General features: G+C 45.4%; 1 protein-coding gene across 2 annotated transcripts in view; it reads right to left on the reverse strand.

Moving 5' to 3' along the window:
• Positions 1–26,873, reverse strand: part of ANO8 (anoctamin 8) — a 139,748-nt gene that overhangs the window by 74,087 nt on the left and 38,788 nt on the right. For both annotated transcript variants that reach the window (XR_010792884.1, XM_066604504.1), the window contains exons 2-3: positions 9,430–9,540; positions 8,302–8,434 (exon numbers count right to left, since the gene is read on the reverse strand). Coding sequence is in view for 1 of the 2 variants with exons in the window: in XM_066604504.1 (XP_066460601.1) it covers positions 8,302–8,434; positions 9,430–9,540 (244 nt within the window). In the remaining variant the exon portion in view is untranslated. The remainder of the gene's footprint in view (positions 1–8,301; positions 8,435–9,429; positions 9,541–26,873) is intronic.

The raw sequence follows: 26,873 nt of genomic DNA on the forward strand, positions 1-26,873 counted from the left end.
TATAACATCCCTCACTCTCCACCTCCCCATACCGTGCACATCTCCAGCCCGCCATACCGCGCACATCTCCAGCCCTTTACCTTCTGTATCACCCCACTATCCGTAGTATGTAAGCTCGTTGGAGCAGGATCCGCACCCCTATTGTTTCCATCAACTGATTACTATGTAACCGTGGTTCTGTAATGTTTGTACTTTTGTCTTTCTGTATCACTCTGTCTATGTTAGCGCTGCGGAATATGTTGGCGCTATACAAATAAAGTTTATTAGTATTATTATATAAATATAAGACATTTATTTACAATGTGGAACACAAATTCTGACCCGGATTTCACTTAGGGTGAATGCCCACGAACGGATTTCTACCACGTTTCCCGGGGCCGAAATCCTCAACTATTAGGCTCTATTGAACCTAATAGCTTTCTGCCTGCCAATGCTCACATGCCGAATTCTACCGCAGATTTCCGTAGTGGGAAATAAATTGTGGCATGTTCTATTTGCTGCGGAATTACGCTGCAGGAGGTCTCCATTCATATAGCATTACTGGGGCCCACGGAAATCCGCGATCATCAGCAGGCAGTTTTTGTTTTTAATCACAGTACTCCCGCGGCGTAAATCCGTGGGCATATCCCGCGGCGCTCATTTGAAGAGGTGAAATCTACAACATTTTGTGAAAACTGAAAGAAATGACCAATAACATATTTCCTGGAGTCTAGTGCAGATATGCGGGGAAATAGCCAACTATACGATCAATGACATTACAAATACATCCAAGTGTGTGATGGAGGAGCGGCGGCTGGCATTGTGGTGGCTGAATGTCCTGAACACCATTACATTTGTTATATCTAATCCATTTAGGAACAAGCACCATAAATATACGGCACATGGTCCGGGTGATGGGACACAATATATATAGTGTAGACATGTGACAGGAAAGTTACTGGAGGAGTATACAGATGCCTAGCCTGGGCGAGATGAAGATTCAGTACAGGACTTCTTGGGTCTCCACTGAGCTCATCACTGGGACATAAAAGACTGCAGGCCCAGACCATCTAGGTCAGAGCCCGGGAGTGGACACAAGTCCACTGTGAACTTCTGACTGTTTGCTGCATGTTATTACTAGGTGAACAAAGTGCTGTCTAGTTAGTGTCCAGCTGGGCAGGTGTTTTATTTCTGTTTATTGAGCAAAGTTTATGTGTTTCTACGCTGATCATCTGTTACTGGAATAACATAAAGCTGGATGGACATTATATGGACAGTGTGAGCGACTGTGTCCTTGCCAAACCCAACACAGACATTGGCACTATATAATTTTATACATACAAGTTATGTGCTCCATGATATACCTCTAGGTTGCATCACACATTACTATACATCTAGGGTTTTCATCACATTGGGCATCCATGTAATATATAATTACAGGACAGTGTGCTGCATATAACATTTATAAGTCCCATTGGGTTAAGGAGTCATGTAGTTATTATACATTTATAGGTTATTGTGCCACATATTATATTTATAAATGTCTGTCACGTAATATAGATTTATAGATTAGTCTGCTACATATCTAACTTTTGGGGCTTTTTTTTCACAGTAAATATATACAAGTCATATTGATGTACTTTTACCACCTAAATGAAATACAATGTCTGGTGAAAGAACGACGTCAGAATTATCTGGGTGTTCAAAACCTGCAGAGCTGTTAAAGTAAGATTTCCAAAATTTGGCCTGGCCCTTAAAGGGATTTTGCGATTAATCTACAGATTTCTGGCTGTGGGGGGAGGATAGCACTAATAATATGCACTGTCACTGTGAGGGTTGGTTCTTCCCCAGCAATGCCGCTAGCCCAGAATGTGCAGTCAGCGCGCCATTCATTTCAGAAAGATCTGAGCGGGTGAGACCCCCACTGATCAGCAAGTTATCCCGCCCTGTGGGTTGGGGATAACTTATCATTCTGGTAAAACCCCTTTAACTCTTTAAGGACCCTCCGCATGTAAATTCTGCAACATGTACAGAAGCAGCACAGTGGATGAGATTTTGAAAATATCGTCCACAAGCTGCATAAAACAATCCACACAAAACCCATGCGGAAACGGACTTTAATTCTGACAATTGTATCCTCAGGCCGTGGACATTCCATCCCGTTGGAACGCACCCTCATCATACTGACCCACAGAATAAAGATAGAGTCATTCTTACTGCACTGTGAACTCCGCAAAACCGAAATCACCAGAAATAGTGAAATTACATTTTTCTTCCATTTCACTCCATTCAGAACTTCCTCAGATTTCCAACATGTGCTACATTGAATTATTACACTGGCAAACACAATGCGTTCCGCAAAAAGCACCCCTCAGGTAACTATGTCACAGGGGAAAAAAATGTTATGATTTGGGGATGAAAAAACGCAAAAAGCGGTTAAAGGGGCTGAAACATGACAATATGCCGCTATTCTGGCAGACAAAAGCTGTTCCTGCACTACATAGTTATTACCTAGCTGGCCGCAGTAAAATGAACCGTTTGTGGGGTTGCCAGGACGCCGGGTCCGAGGGTTTAATCGCTTTAACCCCTTAAGGACCAGACACTTTTTAGGGACTTTACCCATGTGGTGGTTTGACTGCCCTATATTTTTTTTTCTTTAGCTACCTATTATTTTTGCTGCGTTTTTTCCCCACGACATATAGGACATTTTTTTTATCCTTTTCCACTGACTTTTTTTGCTGTTTTTTTTTTAGTTTTATTAGGGGTAAAAAGCTAAAATATATTTTTTTACATTTATAGTTGTTTATTTTTTAAATGAGTATATTTACACTAGGAATTATGTTTCGGACGTTTTGCTATATATTTGTATAGTCATAGATTACAGGGCGCATATGGTGACTGTTTTGGTTGGCGTCGCTGATGGGTCATAATTTTTTTTTTTAACCATCTATGCCCCCCATGATATCGTATAAGACCTCTGAAGGTTATTCACATGTTTTTTTTTTATTTCACACTTTTCCACTGTAGCTGGGGCATCCACAGGAGCTGCAGTTACAGGGAAGAACATCCCCTGTAGTGACATCAGTCACTAACAGAGCCGATCAGGGTCTGCTAGCACCCTGTAGCTCTGCTGTGACAGAGGACACCTGGCGGTCATGTGATCACCAGATCGCATAGTGGAAGTAAAACTTCTACTTTCACTCTTTAGTACATAGTGCTCATAGAGCAGGCATGTAGCAAGGAGAAGGCAGAACAGGTTAAAAATCCCTTTTCCCTTCTACTCTGGATCCGGGGCTGTGTCTGACAGCTGAGGGCCCGACCTTGGGATTAAAGCCCAAGACCAAGCGTTGTATATGTACCGTGCTTGGTCCTTAAGTGTTTATTGTGCCATTATGTGGCAGGACTTTTACCGCTTGATTATAGACTATTCGGTCCATTCGGCGCCATTTGATTCCGTCATAGGACGAATCCGTTTGGGCAAAGATTCTATTTTCCTTCTCCCATATTGGATTAGTAAAACAGAAGTCCGAACACAGATATGAATGTGGCCTTACGATGATGTGACATGACATGCATGGCATGGTGTAAAAATATTTAGCACAAGTAAACGCTATAAGGCAAAGTTGACACGTGGCAGAAAACATGCGCACTAAAACTGAAGTGCAATCCTGCAATGAATGTGGAGATTCAGGCACAGAATTCCCTCCTGGGTGAAACCCCCAGCAAGCATCTACAAGAGACGGAGCATGCTGCAGATCGGAGTATGCGGTGTATGCAGAATTGTCAGCTCTCCGTAAATTTTTGGACAGTCCAAAAATGGATTTTTTGTCCAGCATCCATGTAAAATATGGAAATATGGATGGGTCTTGTCCTTTTTTTTTAGACCGCTGGTACTTGAGCGGGTCATTGTGATGGTCATCATCATAATTGCAGTCATCCCCATTTCACAGTTCACAGTAAATTTACAGTACTGTATATTGAGCTCCAGGCATGTCACTTATCATCGTAACAAGTCAGTATAGATTTCTTATTTGCCCCTGTAGAAAAAAAAAAATCTAATTTTGCAGGAAAAAGCAAAGTTGGGAAAATTGGCATTCTTGAACACACGGCTGCAGTGGCACATCTTTATGCCATCTGTGAATAGTGTTCATTAAACTCCATTCACTTGCATTGTACATCACCTGGCTTATCTCAGTGTACATAACGCAACAATTCTGCTACATGTAAACTCGGCCTCTACAGCAGCAATCAGTAGGAGCTGCGAGCCTTCAGAAGAGCTTGTACAGCAAGTATGGAAACTCCTGCCTGCAGCAGAACTACTCCTTGGAGTGACCTTGCTGATGCAGAACGACCGTGTAGTCTCTGATGCAATGCCGAATACTTCTAGAAAGAAGAGTTCTGATATACTTTAAGCCCTCTGATTGCTGTCAGTGAATGCAGAGCTTGAAACCCATAAAGCTCTAAGACTTCCCACAGTTGTATGCCGTCTAGGCGATCCTCTATTAGGCTGCTTTCACATCTGCATAGCGGTTCCGTCTTCCTGTTCCGTTCGGAGTGCAGGAAAGGGGAATCGCCCGGCCGAATGGACGTCTATGATGAAACCGAACTGCACCAGACGGATTCCACTGACTATAGAGGGATCCGTTTGATTTCTATCCATCTGCCCGGTATTTTACCAGAGGAAGAAGCACAGCCTGCAGGACTATTAGGTGTCGGATCTGCAATGGAGCAGCAGGGGTTCCAGCACAGATGTGACCCGGCCTCAGCTAAACATAGCAGCAGTTGTATCTCGTGTCCTGAGGCTTTGTGACAATGTATCATTGTATGTAACACCTATCAGCCTGGAGAATGGCCTAGACTCGGTACAACTGTCCCCCTCTAAGCTGTGAGCAGAATCAGACATGTACAGATTCCCACCATCTGAAAACAAGCAGAGGGATTGAAAACAGTGAATTGACATACAATACAGAACTTTTCATTATACAGTGATTACGTTCTCGTTACAGACAATCCCGATGATTCGCTACTTTCAAGCATATCAAAGTCTCCATGTAAAATTAGATTTTTTCGAGAATGAAATGTCCGATTTGCTCCATTTAACCGAAAAATGAATTCAGCAGACATTAAAAAAATGTAACAAAAGTTTTAAAGAAATAAAAAAGCAGGCTAACTAAAACCTACCGCATTAACCATATGTGTGCAGGACCAAAACGTGCAATAAAAAAGTACTGTATTCATTTGTATTTGGAAACAATCAATCATTCATTTAGGGCCACTCCAATGGCTTTTTTCATTCATTCTGTAACTAGTCCCTCAGCGTATATAGAAGTTGGCTAGTCTTATCTTTATTCATTCTTCTGATGGGTCATGTGATGTCATTGTGACAGTTTGAGAATTACTTGGCTTTGTGTTAATTCAAGAAGTCACTTTTGCAGTTAGCATAATCCCTATATGTTTAAACTGCATGGACTGTACCACACAGGCTCTTCATAGAGGGGAAGGGAGAGGCAGAAACTCCTATTGCAGTTAGACCAGATTCACATAGACATATTTGTGCACGAAAAATCTGCATGCGCAGAGAACAGATTCCTTTGATTTCTATGGGTTCATTCACATTTACGTATTTTCTATGCACATTTTCGTTGCGCCAAAACGGATGCAGCATTTTCTATTTTCCTGCATATTTGCCCAAGGAAAGAGCACATATTGAACTAATTACATTAGTTGGCCATTTCATAGGCTGAGAGCATCATTGACTGTGCAAAAAGTAAAGTAAAAAAACCTCACAGTTGTGCGCAAATATGCAGCACCCATTCTGCAATTATGTGCGTGAATACACATACACTTGAGTGAATCCAGCCTTACTGGTAATGATTAGAGGCTATAACAAAGAGGACAGTTTATCCTTCTGACTGTATACTTATGGTCTTTAGATGAGTATAGAATGTTCTAGTAATCACAGTGTCCTTCTAGCAGGCAGAGATGGTACTGACTCTAGCTAGGCTTGTGGTGCTGTGCTGATGCATCATGAGATTGCTAGCACAGCATAGAAGAAGAGAAAGCAGCAGAAAATGTAAACCTCAACAATAGTGTCTGATAAGTATCAGACAGGAAACTGCAGTACACAGAAGACTTCCAAAGTGTAAAAGACAATCAGGTGAGGGGGCACAGGGGTGGAAAAATGTTTTCTCGCTGGATTGGCCCCTTAGGTTATGAGAGACAGACAACTTTACTGCAATTCCCCAGCATCTCTCCTGACAACAGAAAATACACAGCAACTTCAGTAGTAGCCGATCACCACATCAGGGATTCCTTCACATACCAAGTGGAGCAGAGCAAAAAGCAAGACTGAGCATGTGCGACCACCTTGGAACAATTACTGAGGTGGACATAGAATAGAAACAGTTGGTGGCGATATTCTAACATTAGTACTGGGATATCTGAGGATAGTTACACTTATTTGAAATTAATGTTTATATGAAAAAAGGTTTATAATTAGAGATGAGCGAACGTACTCGGATAGGCACTACTCGTCCGAGTAATGTGCCTTATCCGAGTACCGCTGTGCTCGTGCTCAAAGATTCGGGACGCGCTGCGGAGCGGGGAGCTGCAGGGGAGAGCGGGGAAGAACGGAGGGGAGATCTTTCTCTCCTTCTCTCCCGCCCGCTCTGCCCCGCTCCGACTCACCTGTCAGCAGCGGCGCGTCCCGAATCTTTGAGCACGAGCACAGCGATACTCGGATAAGGCACATTACTCGGACGAGTAGTGCCTATCCGAGTACGTTCGCTCATCTCTAATTATAATTATGGGCTGGATTTAACTATAAATAATATTTTTTATTGACAACCCCTTTAAATCAGATTTCTTCCCACTGTGGGGTGCCTTGGGATAACAATATCCCTATTGAGGTTTGCTCTGTCTAAGGAGGTGAAACCATTATAGTGATCCTCCAGTCCCCGAGAAACCAACACCGACTACCTGTTGCATTGGTTGTGTATTAGTATTCTAAGACACTACATGCTATTCCGATTGGCCAGTACGCCTCATGTGCACAGTGGTGGCCAGTTGTACTTTTACTTAGAACGGTTATAATAGAAATAATCATTGAATTGTGCAAGTAGTGTAAACACGGCAAATGGCTGAAATTCGAATAATTCGCTTATCGTTTGTTCATTTTATGCTCGTCATTTGACAGCTATTGTGTTTAAAAGGCGATCATTCAGTAATTCGTGATGTAATGCTATGGCATTACATCACTCTGCAGGAGCAATCAAAGCATCGTAAGTTGTTTTTCCCTGTGGGGACTAAGGAAAAAAAAGTAAAAATAAAATTTAATAAAGTTTTACTAATTGTTAACAAAAAAAAAGTAATATGTTAAAAAAAACAACAAACCTTTTGTCATATATATAATAAGGGAATCTAAATAATAAAACAAAAATACATATTTGGTATCGCTGCGTCCGTAAAAGTCCGATCTATCAAAGTAACACATTATTTACCCCACATGATGAACGTCGTCAGAAAACAATAAAAAGAACGCCAGAAATGCCTTGTTTTGGTCACCTTGTCTCCAAGAAAAAATGCAATAAAAAGCGATCAAAAAGCTGTATGTATTCCAAAATGTCAACGCAAACTACAGGACGTCCCGCAAAAAAAAAATGAGCTCTACCACAACTATGTCTTTGAAAAAAATAAAACTAGTACAGCAAAAAGAAAAACTACATGGGTTTGGTAAAGTAAAAATCGTACTGACCTATAGAATAAAGTTATCAGCCCATTTTTTTTGCAGTTTGAGCACCGTCAAAATAACATGCATCCAAAGATGGTGGAATTTCGGTTTCTTTTTTCATTTTACTCTACTTAGAATTTTTTAAAAGTTTTTCGCCACATTAAATAGTATCATTTAAATATACAGCTTGTCCCACAACAAAACAAGCCTCAGTCATCTACGTCGATGGATAAATAAAAAAGTTAAGATTTTTTTTTTTTAAGGGGGGAGGAAGAAACGAAAATGGAAAAAAGAAGGGCCTCGTTATTAAGGGGTTAAAAGAGGCAAAAATTGCTGAATTAATCAGGAAAATACCACTGACGGCTCATTCACGGTCACTCCATTAGATTTGTCACCAAACTTTCCCCTACTATGAGCGTTCATGCTAAGTATCGTAGAGAGGCAGACGGATCCTCTCAACCCCTTCACCGGAAGGAACAGTATCTGTAGTAGATCTTGTCCATATGGAAATGATTTGTGATGAAGAATTACTACAGTTCTTGTCCGACTGATCTGTGATATGAAGACCAGGTTTCCTCTTATTAGACACTTACTTCTCATATGTGGCTGTGACAAAGAAGGCATAGATTCTTGTATGTCGATGATGGCGAATTTGCATGATGAGCTCCGGTATTCCCAGTCGTACATGATTCAGCAGCCAGAGCAGAGTGTGATCATCGGTGGTGTCTGCAAATATTAGAAGAGGTGCAAAGAAAAGTTAAACATAGGGCAAAACATGTAGAAGAGGTATTCCAGCTGGAAGCGTTGAGCAGTTTCAGTCGGTGCTAACTTTAAGGGTACATTCCCATTGGGCGGAAGCGGTGCAGATTTTCAGCAGCGAAAAATCTGCATCATTTCCATGTCAAAAAACCACCGCATTGGTGCAGATTTTGTTGCAGATCCGCAACCTATTTCACCCTTTCAATAGAAGGGTTGAAGTCTACTGCGGATCTGCAGATTTTGATACAGTTTTGTAGATTCTGTTGAGGATTTTCGGCTTTGGGACTTCTATTATTGATGACCAATCCTCCGGTCAGTAGGACAGGTCATCTATAGTTGATCGACGCGGATCGGACGCTCTCAGACAATCAGCTGATTGTTGGATTCACTGTCAATGTAGCGGGCTGGACATCGTTATCGGTGGTCAGGGCCTATTGTTCCCATTGATTTGGAGGGAGTGAAGCCTTCTATTCCTCTGCCAGCTCTGGCCACAGATGCGGATATCTGTCTCTGCTGCACTGACAGCACGCTGGACAATCAGCTGGTCGGTTGGGTGCCCGAGCAGCGGACCTCATTGACCAACTATGGATGACCTATCCAGAAAACAGATAGTCAATAGTAAAAGTCCCGGAATACCCTTTTAATGTAATGGGAGGGCACAAGCTCAACCACTGTTAAAAGCTAATTTTGTTTCTACAAACAGAGTAGAATAACGGAGAAAGGCGTGCAGAAAATGTAACTTGGGCTGCTTTCACATCTGTCTTGGGGTTTCTCTTTTCTTGCTCTATTCCGAGGAAAGGGGAAGCCCCTGGCCGAACAGATCTGTCTTATGATGGAGCCGAACAGCACTAAACGGATCTCATTGACTGACGGACCTCATGTACTGCATGCAGTACTGATTGGAGGTTCCAGTGAACCCGGCCTAATTCTGGGTTTACCATTCCTGAAATTAAACAACTTACCTGGGAAGGTCATAACTACATCACAATTTTCAGTGGGCACCGTCCTCATCCAGGATTTGTGGGATGTGATATACCGGCCGGCTTGCAGAAGGCGCTTTCCGAAAAGCTTATCTGTAAGAACATGAAAAACGGAATAATCAATGAAGCTCACAAATCTGGATCCAATATGCTGCCCTATAAATGTGGTACCTGGAAATATGCAGTTGTTACCCCAAGGTTATAGGTTTTATAAGAGATGCCTTTATACTGTTCCACAGTGTTGGAACCCTGTTTTTATAATGGTTGACAACACTGAATGTTGTATTTCAGGTGGCGGTTGGTTCTCTTTAAATATCGTACAGCAGCTAGAGGGTCGACAGCTCAGTGAAATTCCCTAATCTCGTGTTAAACTAACCAAGGTTATATAATGGAGTTCCACCTTCAGCACGGTGGGATACGGGGCAGTTGCCTCCCAAGAAAGGTCTACCATCCATGTCTCGCTTTGCCAGAGAGAGCACAACTAGAGTGGTAACTATCCAGTCTGCCCCAATGCCTGGGAGTATAGATGCCTTAACGCAATTATGCCAACATGATGCTCATTGTTATAACCCAATCTCTTGGTAATATCGGACTTCCTTCCAACTTCCAACAAGCTTCCTTCTCGCTTTCAGCTCAACAGGATAACCGATGCAAGAAAATATCTACAAGTAGACTGTAGTGGGGGGCTGTGATGAAAGACTGTGCCGGACTGATGAGCTCATATCTCTAGTTGACTCCTTGCACTGATTACTTATTAATTTTAGCAAATTAAAAGCAAAAAAGAATATATTCACCTAAAATCCTAAATGCCTTGTATAACTAAGGGGTTGGGCCACAATCCAATATTGTATTTATCAGTTAGATCATGCGAGACATAGCAGATTGTAATTGGAATAACATTCGTTTGCTTCCCATTCAGAATAGTGGTCTAATGTATCCAGTGGCGGTGGTGACACACGCTAAGGCCAGGGTCACATCTGCGCTGGAACCTCAGTTCAGGGGTTCTATCCCATATGAGACACAAAATATCGTAGGAAATAGCGCTGCATACGGCGCTTTTTGCCTGGTAAAATGTCAGGCGGCTGACCTGAAACCAAACTGATCCCAGTATAGTCAATGGCGTCCGTTCGGAGCTGTTGGTTCTGCATGTATTTGAGTACGTGTATGCATCACATGTTTGCGCACTCAAATGTTGATTTCAATGGGCTCTTGCAGTTCGCAAATGGACACCAAAAAAGGTCATGCTGCGTATTATTCATGCGATTGTACACTGCATGAAACTGAAATCAATGGGTTCCATATACCAAGTATTATGCATGCAAAAATGTGCGCGCGTAATATGCTGCTCAAATACACTCAGGCGGACAAACACTTATCCCTATGGAGGGCGCTTTCTGCCTGGAGGCTCCTCACCTGTAAGGCCGCTCTCACACATACTGTCAAACGTCACCATTGATTTTAATGGGGCTTCTCAGGCATGAGATAAAACGCAGTGTTTTTACAAAAGCATGTATGAGAATGGCCTCCGTCCGATTCTGGGTCTTTGCTGAAGATATCGAGGCCTTTCTCTTGCTCTCTATAGTTACATGTCACCGTTGCCTCTATAGATATTTCAGTGATGACATCGTCCATTAGTGTGAGGAATAAGGGGATATATGTATTAGACTGCGCAAGATATAGCACAATGCTAGTATAAGCAGCAGCTAAATAGTTAAAATAGATAAGGGAATATATATATATTAAGTCTCCTAGTGTGGATGAGATACAGCACCCTGCTAGTATAAGCAGCAGTTAAATAGTTAAAATGGATAAGGGGATATATGTATTAAGTCTCTTAGTCTAGGCAAGATATAGCACCCTGCTAGTATAAGCAACAGCTAAACAGTTAAAATGGATAAGGGGATATATATATATATATGTCTCCTAGAGTGGATGAGATACAGCACCCTGCTGGTATAAGCAGCAACTAAATAGTTAAACTGAATAAGGGGACATATGTAATAATTCTCCTAGACTGCGCAAGATACAGCACCCTGCTAAGATAAGCAGCAACTAAATAGTTAAAATAGATAAGGGGACATATGTATTAAGTCTCCTAGACTGAGCACAATATAGCACCCCGCTAGTGTAAGCAGCAGCTAAATAGTTAAAATGGATAAGTGTTTGTGTATTATTAATATAGCAATGTCTGTGTACTGGTGTCATATTTCTCCATCGGAGCTATGGGTGGAGTCATGGGTTGGCCAGGCTCACTGACAGGGAATGGCCAGGTCACGCCCCCAGCTATGAATTGGCTGCCGTGGTGCAGTAATACACATGCAGCCTTCAGCACTGTTCATAGTGAGCCGCCCGGGAGGGTTGAGGGGTTGCTGGAGGAGCTGGGCGGCCAGCAGCAGTAGCAAGCGCCGCTTCCAGCGGCATGTGTTGGCGGAGTTGGCCGGGCAGCAGCAGCAGTAGTGGGCACAGCTTCAGTACAGGCACTGCTTCCAGCAGCATGTGTTTTTGGGGACCGGGAGGAAGAGGCTGGAGGCCGAACTCAGGAGGGCACATCTGCAGCAGCCAATCAGCCGCTGGGGGCATTTCCTTATACTCAGGACTGCCAAACCATGTTTCCACCCATTATTCTGGTGGAGACATATGACACCAGTACTCAATGTCTGTACATATTATAAATGTCAATGTTTATATTTATTAATACATATTCTACATATAACGTGCACACAGTGTTTACATATGTATTTATACTTTACTTTTTAGTGTGTTATGCCTGTTTATGTAATATTTTTAAATAAAGTTTAGATATACTGATGTCCGTGTAAATAATAAACAGTATGATAACAATAGCATCTCTCCCTTGAGGTAGGCTGCCTTCACATCTTCGACGGGGTGTTCGTTTTCCTGCTCCATTAAAGGAGATGTCTCGAGGAAGCAGTGATTTTTTTTTTTTCCCAGTCCCCCTAATTAAACATACATTACTAATTACCCCTGTAAATTACTTTCCTAGCTGGTTTCTACTTACCGTTCCAGCAACTTATAAAAGTTTCCCCAAGATGGCCGCCGGCTCTTTCCCCGTCGCTCGCTGCAGCCCGACGTGCGCGCTCCCGAGACGCTGCCAGTGGTGTCTCCATGGCAACCGGACGCCAAGCAGCCGCCGACCGGACGCCCCGCAGCCGCCGACCAGTCACCTACCGCCAGGCAGAAGGTAACCGGCGCAGCCCCCCCCCATCACAGCGGCAGCCCCCCCGGCGCAGCGACAGCCCCCCCCATCACAGCGGCAGCCCCCCCGGCCTAGCGCTAGTTCCCCCATCACATCGGCAGCCCCCCCGGCGCAGCGGCAGCCCCCCCGGCGCAGCGGCAGCCCCCCCGGCCTAGCGCTAGTTCCCCCATCACATCGGCAGCCCCCCCGGCGCAGCGGCAGCCCCCCCGGCGCAGCGACAGCCCCCCCCCCATCACAGCGGCAGCCCCCCCCGGCCTAGCGCTAGTTCCCCCATCACATCGGCAGCCCCCCCGGCGCAGCGGCAGCCCCCCCGGCGCAGCGACAGCCCCCCCCCGGCGCAGCGACAGCCCCCCCCCCGGCCCAGCGCTAGTTAGCCCGGCGCAGCGGCAGCCCCCCCGACCCATCACTTACCTGGGACGCTTCTCGGGGCTGCTGGGCTGGGCTGGGCTGGGCTTCTCCGCTGGGCAGCTCCAGTTTCTGCACCTTCCTCTAACATGGTACAGAATGGCCGCTCCAGCGCGCTCCCGAGCAGTGACAGCTCATCTGCGCATGCGCAGAAGAGCTGTAGCGGGGAGCACACTGAAGCGGCTCGTGCTGAATGGAGAAGACCGGACTGCGCAAGCGCGTCTAAAAAAGCAAGCTGCCGGCGAATTTAGACGGAACCATGGAGACGAGGACGCTAGCAACGGAGCAGGTAAGTGAATAACTTCTGTATGGCTCATATTTAATGCACGATGTATATTACAAAGTGCATTAATATGGCCATACGGAAGTGTATAACCCCACTTTGTTTCGCGAGACCACCCCTTTAATTCTGTAATATACACGTGTATGTGATGTTTCTATATCCTATTAATGTTTCTGTGCACTGCATTAGTATATCAATATCTGTATATGTGATCGATGTCCACAAATGTATTCATGTTATGTATTTAATGCACATATTATTTGTATTGATAATGTGTATATTTATGTCTGTATAGCCATTATATGAATATGTGTATATGTGATGTACTTCAATGTAATTATTGTCATTGTATTTATGTATATTGTATATATAACAACGTATAATGCATTGTTAATTGCTATAGATAATAGTAGCATGCTCAGTAAAAGCTCTTTTATTGTATCCTGTTAGTGTATAATGGGATAAGTAGATAGTTCTGACCCTGATGTGGCTGACCGTACAGAAGAAGCGGAGTACAGGACAAGCTGCAATGGAAAAAGTCGTCCAATTATACTGCGTATTGTCCCTAAATAAGCAGGACAGGATGTAAATGACATTTCTCTGCCCATCGGGCCCTCCTTATTCAGATGGGTCCCTATACTTACACCGTATATGTAGAACAGGAGATCTCCAGTGTAATTGGTCGGCTTCATAGGGATTCTCTGGTTATATGGAAGTAGCATTTATATAGCAGATACATAGCTGATCTAACCTTCTTATATCCTCATTGTTACCCTACAGAACCGCTGATCTCTGGAACTGGCCTGCAGGGGGCGCACAATGTTTAGATGCTCCTGACCATAGATGAGGATATCAGAGGTTTAGAGCCACTCTAGTGACGGGTTATCTAGCAGCTATTTCTATATTCCCAGGTAAACGCTTTCCCATTGCAGCGTTACCTGTATAGTCCCTCACATCAGTAGTATCTGTCCATTGGTGTTATCATATACGGTAATATACAGCAAGGCTCGCTAGTTCCCCCATCACATCGGCAGCCCCCCCGGCGCAGCGGCAGCCCCCCCGGCGCAGCGACAGCCCCCCCCCGGCGCAGCGACAGCCCCCCCCCCGGCCCAGCGCTAGTTAGCCCGGCGCAGCGGCAGCCCCCCCGACCCATCACTTACCTGGGACGCTTCTCGGGGCTGCTGGGCTGGGCTGGGCTGGGCTTCTCCGCTGGGCAGCTCCAGTTTCTGCACCTTCCTCTAACATGGTACAGAATGGCCGCTCCAGCGCGCTCCCGAGCAGTGACAGCTCATCTGCGCATGCGCAGAAGAGCTGTAGCGGGGAGCACACTGAAGCGGCTCGTGCTGAATGGAGAAGACCGGACTGCGCAAGCGCGTCTAAAAAAGCAAGCTGCCGGCGAATTTAGACGGAACCATGGAGACGAGGACGCTAGCAACGGAGCAGGTAAGTGAATAACTTCTGTATGGCTCATATTTAATGCACGATGTATATTACAAAGTGCATTAATATGGCCATACGGAAGTGTATAACCCCACTTTGTTTCGCGAGACCACCCCTTTAATTCTGTAATATACACGTGTATGTGATGTTTCTATATCCTATTAATGTTTCTGTGCACTGCATTAGTATATCAATATCTGTATATGTGATCGATGTCCACAAATGTATTCATGTTATGTATTTAATGCACATATTATTTGTATTGATAATGTGTATATTTATGTCTGTATAGCCATTATATGAATATGTGTATATGTGATGTACTTCAATGTAATTATTGTCATTGTATTTATGTATATTGTATATATAACAACGTATAATGCATTGTTAATTGCTATAGATAATAGTAGCATGCTCAGTAAAAGCTCTTTTATTGTATCCTGTTAGTGTATAATGGGATAAGTAGATAGTTCTGACCCTGATGTGGCTGACCGTACAGAAGAAGCGGAGTACAGGACAAGCTGCAATGGAAAAAGTCGTCCAATTATACTGCGTATTGTCCCTAAATAAGCAGGACAGGATGTAAATGACATTTCTCTGCCCATCGGGCCCTCCTTATTCAGATGGGTCCCTATACTTACACCGTATATGTAGAACAGGAGATCTCCAGTGTAATTGGTCGGCTTCATAGGGATTCTCTGGTTATATGGAAGTAGCATTTATATAGCAGATACATAGCTGATCTAACCTTCTTATATCCTCATTGTTACCCTACAGAACCGCTGATCTCTGGAACTGGCCTGCAGGGGGCGCACAATGTTTAGATGCTCCTGACCATAGATGAGGATATCAGAGGTTTAGAGCCACTCTAGTGACGGGTTATCTAGCAGCTATTTCTATATTCCCAGGTAAACGCTTTCCCATTGCAGCGTTACCTGTATAGTCCCTCACATCAGTAGTATCTGTCCATTGGTGTTATCATATACGGTAATATACAGCAAGGCTCCTACTGGAATGTCGTACATAAAGTAAAATAGAAGCTGCCTAGATGTGTACAGATGTAACTGCAAACTATATTAGTTACTAGAAGGTTCTGCATCGTATTGATGCTTTATAGCGGACCATGTGACTGTGTTCTGACAGATAATGACAGGAGCCACATCTGAATATCTCCTCTTCTACAAGTCTAGTCTTAGTGTAGGAACCCATCTGAATGAGGTCGCCGTGACGGGGCAGATAGGCCCGCACAATTGGAATAAAATGTGCGCCAAGAACCTCAGATTTCTACCTCTATTCAGTAAACTGTATGGGGAAAGGCTGATCATTGGGATCTCTGCTCAGAAGTATAAACTCACTGGAATGCAAACGTTGCCTGTAAAACCATCCGGGGCCGCTGCCATGTGAACCAATTGTGTGTTTCCGGCTACATATGGCAAGATGATCAGTGAGTGTCTCGGTAGAAGACCCCTGCGGATCAATAGGTCAGGCCTGAAAACCCCTTTAAGTGTTGACCTCTTTGTTCTCCAACTGAGATGATAAAGCAGCAACATTTACGTCTCATGTTACCAGCAGGAACTACAATGAGTCTCCTTTATCACAGGTGAAGATATTTTGGCTCATAACATCTTGATAAAGACTCCAGATTTCATTGACCTGTCATTGGAAGTTTCTGGAATTCCTATTAATTTAGGTGACGATTTTCTGATGAAACGGTCCCTGTAAATAAATTGTCATAAATCAAAAAGGCCGCATGATCAGCTAGTAATGTCAGAAGAAAATGGCTAAAAAGAGACTTTACCCGAACATCAAGAAGACAACGATCAGGACCGCTGCCAACAAGGAAGTCTACATAAAGGTCAATAACGGGAAATCAAAGTGGCTAAGAGCTTTGTATTCCTTGGGTCCCTCATCGATCATAGTGGCAGCTCAACAGGTGAGATAAAACGTCAATTAGCACTGGGGCGTACGGTCATGGGGAGCATAGACGCAATATGGAAGTGCAAGGTTGTCCCAGTCACCATCAAATGACGGTTAATCACAGCCATCACCTTCCCAATTGCAATCACTGGCATAACTCTAGAGGTTGCAGGGTTCACAATTGTGACCCGGCCCCTTAGTGAATGGGGGCTCGCAGCCCCACACCATTTCAACGACGCCACCCCTGGAACTCAGAGAAGGGAGGGGATAGACTGATACTCAGGGAGTGGGCAGCCAATTACAGGCTGCAGACTCCCCCGAGGGCATGCTCTTCCCTTGCACTGATAGACTGCAGTTGCTGTGATTGGTTCAGCCGGCGGTGCAGTGACACTGTCGGGAGCCGAGGGGGAGAGCGGTGGAGCAGTACATGCAGTGCAACCAGATATGTACCACATGTGATCCTGCATGTATAGCTGGTATAAATTATACCAGCTTTACATATAATAATGTACAGGACATATCCAGATCATATCAGCATCACTATATACAGGGAATGTATATCTGCTATATATAGTGATATGGAGTATGCTGGTATAACCTGATATCTCCTGTATATAAATATATGCACTACTGTTATAAGCCAGACATCTCCTGTATATAGTGATATGGAGCATGCTGGTATAACCTGGCTATCTCCTGTATATACAAGATGTAGAACTTACAGCAGCTGTAAATATATAGTAATATACAGGAGATACACAGCTTAGGGCTCCTTCACACTGGCAAGTGCAATATCGAGCTCCTCGCCATGTGAAAGCCCCGTGGATGCGAGACGTTTTCATGTGAAAACAACCTCACATCACTGTGGGGATGACGGGAATTCCCCGCCGCGGCGGTCACAGCTGCGGCAGAGGAGCGCAGAGCTCTCCCATTAGGATGTCATGGCTACATTGGACACACTGCGATTTGTTTCTGTGCAGGAAAACATTACTGATGCGTAGGACCGCATTCAAAAGAATGGAGTTTATATTTGTGCAAGATTTGGGCATTTTGCAACACACAAGTCTCGCAAGATTTTCACGCTCTCAATAGCTCAGAGCTGCCTCTGATTGGTCCCTGCGCTCAGCCAATCTGAGGCAGCACTCACTCACCCATTCATGAATTCATGAATGGGTGAGTGAGAGCTGCCTCTGATTGGTGAGGGCCGTGACCAATCAGAGGCAGCCCATTCAGCAGGCGGGGATTTTAAATCCCCGGCTGCTGAATACTACACAGAGAAGTTCAGGAAAACTGCGGTCCGGACGCGGCTGAACTCCGGCTGCAGAGAAAAGGGGAGAATACATTTTTTTTTTTATTTTTACACATTTTGGGATGATTTTCAGGGAAGAGCTTCTATTTTTAAGCCCTTCCCAAAAATTCATCCTGCACTCGCCGGCAGCCCATTGCTTTCAATGGGCGAACATCGTTCTTCTGTGCCACAGCTGTTACAGCTGTGGCAGAGGAGAAGGATCTTTAGTATATGTTCTCAATGGGGTCGGCGCTGCTGCCGCCGGCCCCATTGAGCGCATATATAGAACACAGCGATGCGCAAAACGCAGATAGGCACGTTCTGCGAATCGTTGTGTCCTATAAGGCCTCCTTCCCACGAGCGTGACGGGCTCCGCAGCGTAATATTCCGCTGTGAAGCCCGTCACGGCGCCCCCCAGAGCCCCTATACTTACCTGCGGGAGATAGCGTGAAATCGCTTCCCCGCCCACCACCGCCGCGTCACCGCTCGTCACCGCTCGTCACCGCCCACCGCTCTCGCGTCACCAGCCGTGTCACGTGACGCGGCCGGACCGCGTCATTTGGCGTCATATGACGCTCGGCGGTGGGCGGGAAAGCGTTTTTTCACGCTATCTCCCGCTGGTTACAGCGGGAGATAGCGTGAATGGACGGCTTCCATTGACTGCAATGGAAGCCGTCAGTGCGTACAGCCCGTCCTCACCCGCAGAAAATAGAGCATGCTGCGGGTGAGGACGGGAGAAATCGCGGTGCGTAATTCCGCGGTGGAATTACGCATCGTGAGCATGGAGCTATTAGGTTCAATAGAACCTAATAGCTGCGTGCAACGCAGCGGATTTTCGCCGCGAATTACGCGGCGGAAATCCGTTCGTGGGAAGGAGGCCTAATTGTTCGCACATCCGCATAAAAAGCGGACATGTGACCGATCCCATTGGGATGCATTTGGTCTATAGATCCGCAGATCGCAAGCGCGTCTGCAGATCGGACCAAAAAACGGTCGTGTGACCGAGGCCTTACACAGGAGATATATGTACATCTGCCTGTAAATAGTGATACAGACCTTGCTGGTATAACCTGGGGATCTCCTGTACATAATTGCACACTTTGTGCACAATTAAAAAATGCATCAAAAATCTGCATATATTGTTTAATTCCACGTGCAGTTTTTTAAAAACGTTTGTGGTTTTTGAATACTGAATGCAGTTTGTTGATGTGTTTTTTTAATTGCGGTTCAAAAATGCAATAAAAGACATGAACACGGCCGTAAGTGCAAAACACTGTATGGGTCACGCAGTTTTATATCACTGTGGAGCCGCCGGTGATCTGTCCTATTACCGCATATAGCAGTGAAATTGTACTGCACATGACAGCGTATCTCACGCACGCTGTCATGCACTGTCCACCTATTTTTTTTTTTAGACTTCCTGCGCCATTCCAATATAATTGCATATGGGTGGTGTTGATTACGTGTCCATAGAACACACATTGTGCTCTCTCGCGTGTAATACGCTGCAAAATAGAACATGCTGCTTTCTTTTTTGAGCTTACATATTACCTAATTCCTACTCGCAAATGTGAGCGGAACTGCAGATAGCAATGTATTTAAGTGCCTGTGAATTATTGTGTATCACATGCATGTACAATGCCTGCGTAACATGCGGTAATCATGCGCTCATGTGAGGCCGGCCTAAGGGGCTACAAAAAAATATTCATGTAGTCCAGGAAATGAGTCATGTCTGGAAAGCTTATGCCAGGGGTCAGAATATGTATGTACATTTGTTTTGTAGCTGTATGCTGCGTGGTTTCTGTATGGTTACGGGTACAGGTACAGGCAGGGAAGGGGGCCTGAGCTGAACTTTTGCACCTAGGCCCCTGAGTCTTTAGATACGCCCCTGCCTGGGAAGTCCACTGGAGTGAGGTCTATGGTCTCAGTCCTCAGGAAACCTCAACAGGTCATGTTTTCAGGATATCCTCTAGTAAAAACACCTGTGGCAATGTCTGAGGCGCCGACAATAATGGCATCACCTGTGCAACACTGAGGAAATCCTGAAAATATGACCCGTTGGGGGTCCCCAAGGACAGGGGTTGGGAAACACTGGTCTGACTGAAACTGACAAGTCCAGGGCAGCCAACCTAGAGGACAGATGCCCAGGAGACTACAGTATGGAGGGTGACTGTAGGGTGAAGCAACTAATAGGACAGGTAGTGAGGGATCCTCAGAGGCTCAGCCAGCAGGAACTACCAGACCTTGGAATGAAAAACTTAGTGAACACTTATATCCAGGGATATAAAAGTGCAGACTGGTGGAAAGCAGGTCTTTTAGTATAGGGAGTGTGAGCGAGAAAGTGGCAATCACACCGGAGAGGGAGGGAACTACAGCCCACACCGGCAAAGAGACATAAGGTAGATTGTGCCTCCATCGATCTGCATGATGTAATGGCCAAGCTTTATTCAAGTAAACTAGTTAACCTAGCTCCCATGTTTTCTGGACTGCAGTAACATCTAACCCAGGAACCCAGTGAACTATACCATTACCTCGCTATACCAGCTGGTCTGGGGAGTGACACTAGGAGGGGCAGCCCACACAATAATAGAACCACAACAGCCCCTCACCATCGTCCCCATTCCCGGCCACCACATATACAATAAAAGGTCTATTGTACTATACAAAACAGTATAAAATATATTGATTGGTTAATAGCCAATAAGACTGAACACAGCGGTCTCATAATTCTGTTGTATGCCCTCCTCATAGTGACCGATCAAAAGTGAAGGTGGTAGGAGGAGGCAGAAGCAGTGGTCCCACATAGAGGAGTGTTCAAAAAAATAGCAGCGAGTTTGCAAAAGCCGATGAATCGCAAAATCATGACTACTTATTATTGTTAGCCATTTAGTTGTTCACGACCCTCGGCGACCCTAAAGGCGAACTCCGTCCATGTTTTTCACTGTTTCTTTCAGTTGTGTGATATCCACGCCAGTAACAGCTTTGACAGTATCAGCCATCGTGTTCTTTGGCGGCCGGGTCTTCTTTTGCCACTGATCTGTCCAAGCATTACAGATTTTTCTAGCGACTGCTCACATTACATGGGCAAAATATGTGCGCCTGATTCCGGTCATCTTCTCCTCCAGTGAGGCTGAGCCCGGTCATCTTCTCCTCCAGTGAGGCTGAGCCCGGTCATCTTCTCCTCCAGTGAGGCTGAGCCCGGTCATCTTCTCCTCCAGTGAGGCTGAGCCCGGTCATCTTCTCCTCCAGTGAGGCTGAGCCCGGTCATCTTCTCCTCCAGTGAGGCTGAGCCCGGTCATCTTCTCCTCCAGTGAGGCTGAGCCCGGTCATCTTCTCCTCCAGTGAGGCTGAGCCCGGTCATCTTCTCCTCCAGTGAGGCTGAGCCCGGTCATCTTCTCCTCCAGTGAGGCTGAGCCCGGTCATCTTCTCCTCCAGTGAGGCTGAGCCCAGTCATCTTCTCCTCCAGTGAGGCTGAGCCCAGTCATCTTCTCCTCCAGTGAGGCTGAGCCCAGTCATCTTCTCCTCCAGTGAGGCTGAGCCCAGTCATCTTCTCCTCCAGTGAGGCTGAGCCCGGTCATCTTGCCCTCCAGTGAGGCTGAGCCCCGGTCATCTTGCCCTCCAGTGAGGCTGAGCCCCGGTCATCTTCTCCTCCAGTGAGGCTAAGCCCGGTCATCTTCTCCTCCAGTGAGGCTGAGCCCGGTCATCTTGCCCTCCAATGATAAATCGATTCTTATACGATTCAGGACTTCTCTGTTACTCTCGCAGCCAGGGTATACGCAGCAGCTTTTGCCAGCACCACAGCTCAAACGCATCAATTCTCCTTCAGCTTTTTTCGCAAGCTTTCACATCCATACATGGCTATGGCGGAAAGGGTGGTTTGCACTATTCTGCATTTAGTTGTGATGACGATATCCCTACTTTTCCAGATTTTGTCCATGTTTAGCATTGCACTTCGCCCCAATGCTCTCCTACATTTCATCTCTGGCATCGATTCTCCAGCCTGGTCAATTTTTGAGCCAAGGAAGATGAAGTCTCGCATGCATTCTGTGGCCTCAGTGTTGATTTTGATTTGAATTTGGCCAGTTTTTTGCAGCTGTCATAATTTCTGTCTTCTTTCGATTCAGGTAGAGAACCATTTTTTCACTTTGAGTTTTAGGGCTTACCCCCACGAGTGAATATCAGCGGCGTTTTCATGGCCGGTCGATATACGCTACCATCTGAGCAGTCCCTCCTTCCCTCCCCCACATGGGCTCTCTGCCTCCCTCCTCCCCTTCGAGCGGTTTGCAATGGGAGTTGGCGGGACGGAGCTAAGCTCCCACCCCCTCCCTGCTCCTTGTCCATAGCCAGCAATGGGAGTGGGCACCGCCCTTGTCCCCTCCCTCCTATTGCAAACACCCAAGTGGAGGAGAGAGGCAGAGAGCCGGTGAGGGGGAGAGTAGGGGGGCACTGCTAAGATGGAAGCGTATATTGGCCAGCCGTGAAAACGGTGGCCGATATACGCTCGTGCAAATAGGCCCCTAGGCTGTATCCGCACAGGCTACATGAGCGATGTTTTGTAGCAAGATTTTGTAGCCCGCGCGGACGCAGCCTAACGGAGATTGTTGAGGTTTCGCATCAATAACTTATAAGAATTTCCAAAAATGCAAAAGTACTAGAAATACTACACATTAAATTATAAAGCAAAAAGAATAAAATGTATCCAGTTTGTTAATCTTTTACAGAAAGTAAAGAAAAAAGGAATTTTTGGCTGTTCAAAAAATAGCAGTATCAGCATTTTTCTATAAAAACTCAAATATGTAACGTATAAAGTGAAAAAAAGGTTTAAAGATTTCACTTTACTTTGAATGACTGAGCTAATATTTGGTGGCATAACTGCTATTTCTGCGGACTGCTTGACATCTGTGTTGCATCTACCAATTTCTGGCCCCTCTGGACAGGTATTCCAGTCCAGGAAGTTTGTTCTACATTCCACCATTCAGCATTTTTAGTTTTGCCCCATAGACAGCACTTCTGATGTCACCCCACAAGTTCTCTGGGATTGAGGTCAGTGATTGGGCTGATGGCTCAATTACCTCAATTCAGTTGGTAACCAAGATGTTGTTGGCTTACTGGTGTGTTTTGGGTCATTGCTGTGTTAAATCCAATTTCAAGGATATTGCTTCTTCGGCATGGAGCAACATGATCTCTTCAAGTATGTTTTGATATGTTCATACTGATCCATGATCCCTCATATGTGATAAATAGCCCCAACCGGTGGCATGAGAAACATCCCCATATTATGATTTTTGCACCACCATGATTGACTGACTTCACATTGTACTGAGCCTTCAGTGCTCGGGGGTCCGACAATGTCCGTGGCCCCTAGACCCAATGAGAACAATTTTTCTTTCATCAGTCCACAAAATATTGCGCCCTCCCTCTTTGGCCCAGTCAATCTGTTTCTTTGCAGACTTTAACCTATTCAGGGCGTCTTTACAACATCGGGACGTTGCGGGGAGTTCTTGCTGGTAACTTAGCTTCACTGAATTGTCTTCTAATGGTAGCGGACTCGCCGGTGAGCTCAGATCTTTGATCTTTCTGGAGGTGATCATTGGCTGAGTCTTTGCCATCTTGGCTATTCTTCGATCCATTTGAACAGTAGTTCCCTGCTTCCTTCTGCGTCTTTCAGGTTTGGGTTTCCACTTCAAGGTGTTTGAGAACATTTTAGCTGAGCAGCCTATAATTTGCTGCACTTCTCTATATGTTTTTCCTTCTCCAATCAGCTTTTTGATCAAAGTCCGTCCTTCATCGGAACATATCTGGAACAACCCATTTTCACCAGTATTTCAGAAGGAAATGTACTATAACTGACATGTACAGCATTTACCGCCCTCCTACCTTGGATAAGGGCCAAAATCAACACCTGTTATTACATAGAACTAAAGGGGTTTTCCAGGCAGCGCCGGGCTACACTGGGATCATTGTGGAAGCCGCTGCTCCGACCCCTATGTAGTAGCCAGTGCTTGTAATTACACACAGAGCTCTCAATGAAATGAATTGATAGATCAGTGACAAAAGAAGACCCGGCCACCAAAGAACACGATGGCGGATACTGGCATAGATATCGCACAACTGAAATAAGCAAAACCGAAAAACATGGAGGAAGTTCGCCTTTAGAGTTGCCGAGGGTCGTTAACAACTAAACAGCTAACAACAAGAAGTAGTTATGATTTTGCGATTCATCTGCTTTTGCAAACGCGCAATGACAGCCAGCGCTGCCTGGAAATCAGCTGTAATGGCCACCAATTTAACTCCTCACTGCTATTAATTTGGAAACTCCCCTTTCAATTGATGATTTTATTACTCAGAATGAGCGTCCTGCACGTCCTCATTGTTGGCTCTGTTCTTTTTCTATTACTCTACTAAACTTAGGCCTCATGTCCACGGGGAAAATCAGGCCCGCTATGGATTCTACATGGAGAATCCACAGCGGGTCCCTCCTGCCCCGCGGACATGAGGGCTGAAAATAAGAATAAATAAGAATAAACTCACCTCCCGCCCGCTCCGGATCCTTCCTTCGCTGCGGCGTCATCTTCTCTGCATCACGGCCGGATTTTCTTTCTTCGGCCCGGCGGATGCGCAGGATGACGTCGGTGACGTGCCCCGCGCATGCGCCGGCCCGAAGAAAAAAGATCCGGCCGTGACGGAGAGAAGATGGCGCCGCGGCGAAGAGAAGAACCGGAGCGGGTGAGTAAATTCCGATTTTTGTCTCCCGCGGATCCAGACTGCTTTCATAGGCTTCAATAGAAGCCCGTGGGAGACCTGCACGAAAATGGAGCATGGTCTAGATTTTTTCATGCTCCTTTTTTTTTTAAATTACTTTTATTGACCATCCGCGGGTATTTATCTACCCGCGGGTGCTCAATGCATCCCTATGGGATGCGGATCCGCGGGCAGGAGAAGAGTTAAAATCCGCTGCGGATTTTAATTCTTCTTTTGCCCGTGGATATGAGGCCTTACAAGTAAATTACCAAAAACAGTGACTTATCAGGTTAATGACGTTTTTGAACGTTACCGTAAATACACTTTTCTTACACACTCTTATTTTCTATTAAACATACGATACTATAATTTTTGTGCCATTTGCTTTGATACCCCAGAGGGTCTATAACTATACTACGCTGTTCTTACATAAAGCAGCATATTATGGTCATAGATCTGCTTAAACATGACAATAATGGTATTTTAGACAGTGGATATTGGACAAAACTCTATGAAGCAAATATTAATTACATATAATTAACCCCAGAGCATTGAAGAGGGGCTCCCAAGTGAGACGCAGTTCAGTTGATGTGGCATGACACTACAGTTCAGTCCTTAACCAGGGTTGGGGATCCCAACCTCCACACTAGCTGCCACCAATTCGAGCTGCTTCAAAGTAGGCTACTCAGGCTGCCCTATGGTGCTACTGTGGGTCTATACCTCAGCCTGCCCAACTATACATCAGCCATGGGGTTGCTATTGATAATTGATATCAATGGTGTTGTTCACACAAAAGAATCTGCTCTGTGTATTTGTGCACAAACGCTTCCTATAGAAGTCAATGCGGGTGCGCAACATGCAGGGAGATGCTAAAACACTGCAGAATTCTACTGGAAAAAGAACATCTGGAACTCATTAAGACTAATTAGTTATTTCAATTGGTGCATCTTTGTTTGCTTTCGCAAATGAACATGCCTTGTGGGCGCAAAAAGTACAGTAAAATACGCTTATGTGCGCACAAAAGAACATAGTTTATTCTGCAAAAACGTAGCGCTCAGACACGTGAAGCCGGCCTTCATGTAAACCCAGTCAGAGCCTGACTAATGCCCGGGCATCTCTTTGTGTATAGCGTGTGCATTTGCACAGCCCCATTGACTTCTTTGGGGACGATTGATGCCCAAACATGTAGAAAAATAGAACATGTTCCATCTTTTTTTTGTGCAACGGAGAAGCGCGTGAAAAATATGGAAATGTGAATGAAGCCATTGAAATCAGTGGGTTCCATTCTCTGTGTATTGTGCACGCCTGTGTGAAAGCCCGATGCCAGGCTCCTCCTCCTCCCAACTGCAAGCCCGTAACTCGGCAGGCGTATTCGGTGACAACCCTGTCTGCAGTGGCCCGCCAAACGCAACACAAGAAAAAGTGAACTGGCAAAACCCAAGAGGCAAGACAAAGTCAAACCTACCTAGGGTGGTAAGTGTGCTTCCCACCCCCCCCCACCCCCCCCCCCACCAGCCAAACCTAGAAGGCTATAAGCAGGCAAGCTCTCTGGGTAACACAAAGGTCAACGGAACTTGATATTGAGAAGGCTGGTTATATATAGGGAAGCGCAATCAGCCATTTCTCAGCAGGTTAATGGTTAATCTCGGCTCAGATTCAGTGTCTGAATGCCAGCCAAGTGTCTCATAGTACCAAGTATCAGTCCAAAGTATTCCTACAAGAGCAGTATTAGTCCATAATCCCTTTTAGTAAACAGCATTATTGACTGCCGCCGACAAGGATTTATGATGCTGCGGCCCCCCAAACAAGTGGGATTACAATGATACGGCTCGCTGATCCTCCATCGCAGATTCTGCTACACTGACCGGGAAAAGTAGCGCAGCATGGAGCTTATGAGAACATGAACTACAGGGAGCACGAGCCAAGGCCGGCCCCACACAAGCGTATCTGCGCGCGCCCGAGCGATGTGCTTTCGCAGAATGAACAATGCTTTTGTGCATCGCCTTATTTCACTTTACTTTTCGCGCCTGCGAGACACGTTCATTTGTGCGCGGCAAAAAAAGATTCGCCGACTGAATCGCCTAATTCGTTTACCGAGTTCCAGATGTGTAGTTTTTTCCAGCAGCATTACGCAG

This window comes from Eleutherodactylus coqui, chromosome 5 (assembly GCF_035609145.1).
Source record: "Eleutherodactylus coqui strain aEleCoq1 chromosome 5, aEleCoq1.hap1, whole genome shotgun sequence".
Lineage (NCBI taxonomy): Eukaryota > Metazoa > Chordata > Amphibia > Anura > Eleutherodactylidae > Eleutherodactylus > Eleutherodactylus coqui.